This window comes from Protomyctophum parallelum (assembly GCF_964188405.1).
Source record: "Protomyctophum parallelum genome assembly, chromosome: 1".
Classification (NCBI taxonomy): domain Eukaryota; kingdom Metazoa; phylum Chordata; class Actinopteri; order Myctophiformes; family Myctophidae; genus Protomyctophum; species Protomyctophum parallelum.
The window spans coordinates 76,330,223-76,337,399 of NC_139697.1; the positions used below are offsets into that span (position 1 = coordinate 76,330,223).

Here is a 7,177-nt window from a genome sequence, read left to right on the forward strand (position 1 = left end):
TCAGACCCACGTCTAATCGTTATGCGCTGAGTGTCTTTAGGTCAAGGGGCTTAATAGCAAATTGCGCAAAGCGAGAATAATTAACATATGGACACTCCCACAATGCTAAAATATTCAGGGACGCGGTATGCCAAATGTGTGTGCGTTCAACACGGGCCGAGTGCGTTCAACACGGGCCGATATGCCTTTCATAATACGAATGTGCGCAGAGCGAGGCCAATTTATGTATCACGACCTGGTAAACTGCACCTTCAAAATCGACCTGATAGTTCCAACATTTTGTAATTACATAGATTTCAGTGTGGGACAATTTTGCCCCCTAGAGGGGATTAGCTGTAGTGTAGGACAAATAATCACACATAGTGTAGGTAAATATTAAATAATAATAATGGATTTTAATGTATTATTGCACTTTTCTATGCACTAGTGACTAGTGCATATAAAAGTGCAATAATCCATTACAATCCATTATAATCTTATATTTAGTTGACTAGTGACTAGTCAACTAAATATAAGATTTTAGTTGACTAAATCTACAGTTGAATAAAATGTATAGAGGTTGTCGATCGGCTATTTTCGAACCTCTCATAAGTCAACATACATTAAAGACTCCATGACATTGCTAGAAATCATATTTGCTCTACCATATGATATACACTAATGAAAGACTAATGAAAGCTCATGAAATGTAAGCGACCTAGTTTATTGATCACAGCACCAATGTAGCCAGTCTGGGCCTTTTACTCTTCAGCTGAGCCTCGCTACCATTCTGCGATTGTGTGCGTCATGTGGTCTTGGAGGTAGGTCTGGGTGGTGGACTCGACTGGTTGGGTCCGACGTATTTCAGAGGAGCATAGGTTGGCTCCTCGATAACTTCCAGACCCAGATAGGGCTGCAAGGCTCGGGGAACGCGCACTGTTCCCTCTTTAGTCTGGTGAGTCTCCAGGATCGCTATGGCGGTCCGGGGGACGGCGCACACTGTGGCATTCACCGTGTGAGCATACTGCAGGCTGCCGTCCTCCCTCTCATACAGGATGTTTAGGCGTCTGCTCTGGTAGTCCGTGCAGTTAGAGGCACTGGAGATCTCTCCGTAGCTGTTCCTGCCGGGCATCCAGGCTTCAATGTCATACTTCCTGTGGGCTGGTGTGCCCAGTTCCTGCGCCGGCATGTCCAACACCCTGCAGTGCAGCTCCAGAGAGGAGAATATCTCTTTTTGGAGCGAGACAAACTCCTCCAGCAGCAGAGCGCTCTCCTCCCCCGTCTCGTCTGCCGTCACTCCAAACATCTCCACCTTGTTGAAGTGATGGACCCTGAACAGTCCCCACGCTTCTCTGCCCGTATCCGTCTCTGCTCTGTAACATGTGCTGCTGCACACACTCCTGACCGGCAGGTCCTTCCAGTTCACAGCGTGGTCCATGAAGTAACCCGCCACCCCAACCTCTCCGGTTCCAGCGAGGTTGAGGTCAGGGAAGCGGGTGGGATCTAGTGAGTAGACTTGAGACAGATAAGCATTGGGCTGCATAACACAGCCCTCGAAAACGGCTCCTCTCAACATATCGTTCTGTAGAGCAGTCTGTAATCTGGCCCCAGCTCCCATCAAATAGTACGACCGGTGGCCAGAGATATGGGCCTTTGTCTTATGGTGTCCAATTTCTCACCTAGTTCTACGTGGCCTCTGGGCTTGAAGTCAACCGCTGGTTTCTCACCGAGCAGCTCCACCACTCTGGCTTCACTCTGCTCTCCAACTGGCACGTCAGGGTGTGTGGTGTTGGGCAATCTGAGAGCTCGTCCATAGTGTTCCCGTTCCAGCTCGTTCTCCTTGGGGTAAAGTTCCTTCAGCTTGCTGCGGATGTCTCACCCTTTCTGCCAAGCCTGGATGTACTCAGGCAGAATGGCAAGGGCTTTCTTGTCATTCTTCTGCACTAGTAACCTGACTGTGTCACTGATGGCCTCTTTCTGCCGCTCCAGCTCAGAGATGTCCCTCTTCACCGCCTGCAGCTGCTGCCACACTCAGGGCATTTCTCTGACGTCGTCCGCTCGCAGGTCGCTTTTCCTGTTCTCCACGTTGGCTATGACTTTGTTAATGTGCTCACACACAGCTGCCATGTCTATGTCAGGTTTGCCACTGTACCCTGCCAGGATGTGTTCGTACAGACTGCTGCGGGACCCATGAGACAGGCGACGTGGGGTGCTGAACATCTCTGTCCCCTGCCTGGTCACCGGTCTGAATGCACGCAATGTTGTGGTGATACCAACCCGAGAGATCACGCTCATGCACGTCGCCATGATTTCCTTGGCGTTTTTCCCCTCAAAAACAATAAACCTGTGGCAGTCACTTCAATGGGTCATAGCACCACTGTAGTTGGCCGGCCTGTACTCCTCAGTACACCCTCACCTCAACCGACCAATATTCCCTGATGTCATCGTATAGGCTATGCCCATATATGGTTATGTCTGAGTCATAGAGCCGGTCCGCGGTGGTCTGCAGACCCATTAGCCAATGGTTTAGCCAGAGATTAGCTGGCTAAACCACACACACACACACACACACACACTCTGTCGGCCTGGTGGAGACAATAATACCTCTCTTGCAATATTGCAGAGAGGCGAACATAACAAACAAGCATGATAATTTGCCTGAGACCCAGAGGAGTTTCAGGAGAAAATATTCATACACAAATAAAATAATGACAAAACAGTGCGAGGTGTATTGTCACAGTTATGCACGTCTCCGATACTGTATCTGTGTAATTAACATCCACACACTGGATGTTAATTACACAGATTAATTTTAAGCATGTAAGTACAGTACAGTACAGTACAGTACAGTACAGTACAGTACAGTACAGTACAGTACAGTACAGTACAGTACAGTACAGTACAGTACAGTACAGACAGTACAGTACAACTCACTTCAGACGGGTCTGATTTTTAAATGACAACAGAAATATGACAGGTAGTCTATAGGACAAGCCACAATGTAGAATGCGTTTGTTTCCTTAATATAGGACATAGTGTGTTGCCTTCTATTTGCTCACTTTGTGTTTTTGTTGGAGCTGGTGGGCGGTGGCCAATGATTTATGAGGAGCAGGAGGAGGAGCACAGAGCAAACGGAGAGGAGAGTTTGAACTGTAGGGATTCATAGACTGACATTTATATAAATACAGACCATATGCTGATTATTGGACCTGGAGACAATTGGGAATATCGGATGGAAATTCAAGTCCTGTTCACTCCTTAGAGTGCCATATTAATATTAAGGACTAAATATACTGGGGGACAGTAGCACCAGTTAGAAATCAGCCTTCATCTAGCTCCTGTACCTGGCTTTGCCGATGTCAGTCTCAGTATGTGAATGTGTGCTGTGCCTCCTTCCATCACTGCTTCTCCTGCTGCTCTCCCTGGGCCTGCACTGGCCCACAGCACAGCTTTGGCTCTGGCACGCTGCGAGGGCTGGCGCCTGGAGGCTCTGGCTCGCCGTCTGTTGGCTTCTGGAACTCCCACAGCTAAACATAACGGCAGAGGGATCCTGGGACGAGGACGGCCCTGTGGGGACAACATCTGGCCCCGAACAGAGCAGCACACCTCGACAACGTTGGCCCCGCCGTGGCGTGGCGTGCCAGCCCACCGCTCTGGCCCGACACCTGTTCCAGCACTGTGGCTCTCTGGCCCTGCCGAGGCTGGCAGCCTGGCCCCGAGGAGACCCCCACGTCCAGACGCTGCGCGGGCTGCTGTGGGGGAGCTGTTGCGACGGCCAGCAGAGTCCAGTGCAGTTCAGCCGGGACCACCTGTTAATGAGAGACGGGGGGACGGTGGCGTTGGACTGGGCCGTGGAAGCGGCCGGGAGGGAGAGCAGGGCCGAGGCCAAGAGAGAGAGGGAGCGTCAGCCGGCTGGGACGAAGGCACTGGGCTGCTTCACCTCCACCCCGCCCGTCCTCATCCTCGTGCCGCAGTTCTTGGGAGGGCTGACCCCCCACCTGAAGGAGCTCTGCCACCTGGCCCTGTGTCAGGGGTTCTACGCGGTGGTGTTTCACCCGCGTGGCACGGCCGGCTGCCCGCTCACCACCCCGCGACTGACCGAGTTTGGGGACCCGGACGATCTTGAGCAGGTACAGTGACTGTACAAGTGAGCTTTTACAGTCGCTCTAATGTGTGTACATCTATTATTCGTCACTGTCGGGGAGAAACCAGCAGCCAACTCCAGTGGCCCCTCAAACTGTCTGCCAAAGCAGCTAACTTCAACCACCTCTCCGCACTCATGCAAGTAGTTGACAATATATAAAGTCACAATACCAACTTTGATGAGGCAGTATTGCTTTGTCTTAAATAAATATATAAATAAATACAATTCCTGAAAATGTTACATTATGGAGTTACTGTAGCTGCATGGTTTCTGCCCAACAGCAGATATCAAACTTGAAATTAAACTTCCTTTAACCACGTAAACCCTAGAGTACGATATCAGATCTGCCAGCTCACAAAGCATCTCAACACATTGTGATCTCGTAGAATGGCTATTTTTGGCAAAGTTTTGGTGTAGAAGGAAAAGAACCTGACCCTGGTCAATACAAGTATATAGGGTTTTAAGTTTAAGCAAGTTTAAGTGGATAAAGTAACAACAGGCCCGGAAGACTGGCATAGACTTCGACAGCTTGTTGCAGGTTTGATTCCTGATCTCGACGACCTTTGCTGTGAGCCACTCCCCAATGCCCATCTCTCTCCCCATTTTCTTGGCCCCTTTTCCACCAAAAGAGCTTTGGTTCTAGAACCAGTTAATTCTACATTCTTGGAACCTTGGTGCTTTTACGGAACCGGACAACCGGTGGCCATTTTTTTGGTTCCAGTTCTGAAGCAACTTTAAGGGTTCTGAACCAATTAATTTTCAGTGGTAGCCTATAAATATTAGGCGGGAATACAATAACTGAACCGGTTCAACCCCGGTGGAAAAGCGGCCTAACTAGACTATACATGAAAGGCATAAAAGCCAAAACCCAAAACAAAATATAAAAAAGAACACCCCATTAATCCCCTTTAACCCCTTTCCAGGCAGTGGCTTACGTGCGTAACTGTCACCCGTCCTCTGTGCTGGTGGCGGTGAGCGAGGGCTCCGGTTCGGGGGTCCTGCTGTCCTACCTAGGGGAGTGTGGCTCCGCCTCCCACCTGACGGCGGCCGCCACCATCTCGCCGGTGCTCCGGGGCCAGCTGTGGTTCCAGACGCCCATGCCTCCCGTCTACCACTGGGGGGCGCTCATCCACAGAAAACTGCAGTTCAGCAGGTGAGGTGGTTATTGAAAACGAAGCTTCCAAACTTTAGAAAAATTATCACCTGCATGTGAACACAAACACGATGATTTGATTGGCTGAGCAAAGTACATATTGAGGATAAAAATTGAGGGCAGAAAAGTGTAGACGCCAAAAGTGATTGGCCAGAATGACATTTGTGATGATTTGATTGGCTGAGCACGGAATGTGATGTATGATGTATGCGCCTTCACATGAGTGTGCAAACAACAACTTTAGAGGTAGAAAGACAATAATTGAAGCTTTCCATACAGCTTGGAATGTTGGTGCGTTTAACGTCCTTTAACACAATCGGATGTTTGGATGTATGGGCTGTCAAGGCCAGGGAGTTGTTTTTTGCCACTCAGTAGGCGTTCCTGATTAACTTCCAGGCAGTGCCGAATCAACCCCTCCGAGGGCCGCTACACCAAATCAAAAGGCCCCATGTTCGCGTGTACGCATGGGATTCACTTGTGCGTAACACAATCAAGAACGACACTTTTGCATTTGCGCGCCCAGTGAATGAACGCGTGTGCGTTCAGCGCACTGCCAGCACTATTGCCACTGCTCCCGTAGAGTTATAAGGCTGCGCCCCGACACTGGATCTGCTATTTTGAGTCTCCTCCCAGTGCATATTGGTTAAGAAACTGTTGGCAAAAACCAAAAACACTAGGTCCTGTGTTGCGTTACATTGACATTGGTTTCCTATGAATACGGTTTCGACGCAGCAACAGCTGTAGCCTACCTATTTGCAATAGTCTCGCACAGGGCCCTGCAAGCTGTGGGCCCTGGAGCTTAAGTTCCATTGTTAATCCGGGCCTGCTTCCAGGTACGATGATGTCACGTGCATAGCCTCTATTTAAAATGAGACACTATTCACCCATATCTTCTCAGGTATGCGACCTCCTTCAGTGCAGCTGTGGACGTGGATCGTATCCTCCGCTCTTCCTCCCTCAGTGACTACGAGGAGGCTCTGTTCTGCTCCTCCACCTCCACCCAGCCTCGGCAGACGACACCCAGACCTCCTACACCAGGCCCTCCGACAGGCTCACCCAGCCCTCCGACAGGCTCACCCGGCCCTCCGACAGGCTCACCCAGCCCTCCGACAGGCTCACCCGGCCCTCCGACAGGCTCACCCGGCCCTCCGACAGGCTCACCCGGCCCTCCGACAGGCTCACCCGGCCCTCCGACAGGCTCACCCGGCCCTCCGACAGGCTCACCCGGCCCTCCGACAGGCTCACCCGGCCCTCCGACAGGCTCACCCGGCCCTCCGACAGGCTCACCCGGCCCTCCGAAAGGCAAGAGATCCGGGGTGACTTCTCCCCCGAGAGGAGTCACCACGGGGCCCTCGGAGGTCTGGGCACTGGGGGAGAGGGCTTACCCCGCCAAGGACTGGGACGGCTACTGGGAAAGGAACGAGCCTCTGAGAGACGCAGACGAGGTGGCGGTCCCCGTGCTCTGCGTACGCAGCCGCGACGACCCGCTATTGCCCCCCGCCTCCACCACGCCTCTCCCGCTGTTCCACAGCAACCCATATTTCCTGCTGGTGACGACGGACACGGGGGGGCACTGCGGGTTCGCACGGGACGAGTGGGGCAGCACGCAGGGAGGGCCAGAGAAAGCCACGACGCGCAACTGGAGTCACGCTGCCATACTGGAATACTTCAGACTGGTGGCCGACTTCCTGAAGGAGGAGAGAAGGGGGGGTGCGAGGGGGCATGGGGCGACAGTGGGGCGCGAGGGGCACGGGGGACAGGGGAGGAGCAGGCCTGGCGCCGTGCCGCCCCCTCGCCGGAGGAGAGGCAACATGGTGCGGAGGACAAGAACACAGACGCAACAAATCTTTGAGGGAGAGGAAAGTGGGGAGTTCACGTGGAGGCGAAGTTACACACGCTGA

The 7,177-nt window shown here is 52.1% G+C and overlaps 1 protein-coding gene and 1 pseudogene across 2 annotated transcripts; one reads left to right on the forward strand and one right to left on the reverse strand.

Moving 5' to 3' along the window:
• Positions 1 to 784: 784 nt before the first annotated feature.
• On the reverse strand, positions 785 to 2,286 carry LOC310854989 (serine--tRNA ligase, mitochondrial-like; annotated as a pseudogene). The gene has a single exon. The product of its transcript is annotated as a serine--tRNA ligase, mitochondrial-like (transcript).
• Positions 2,287 to 3,335: 1,049 nt separating this feature from the next.
• On the forward strand, positions 3,336 to 7,177 carry LOC310854996 (protein ABHD15; the record flags this gene model as incomplete). Its single annotated transcript, XM_083759807.1, has 3 exons — positions 3,336 to 4,109; positions 5,047 to 5,276; positions 6,175 to 7,177. 3 exons carry the CDS (start codon positions 3,336 to 3,338, stop codon positions 7,175 to 7,177), a joined length of 2,007 nt encoding a protein of 668 aa, XP_083615933.1.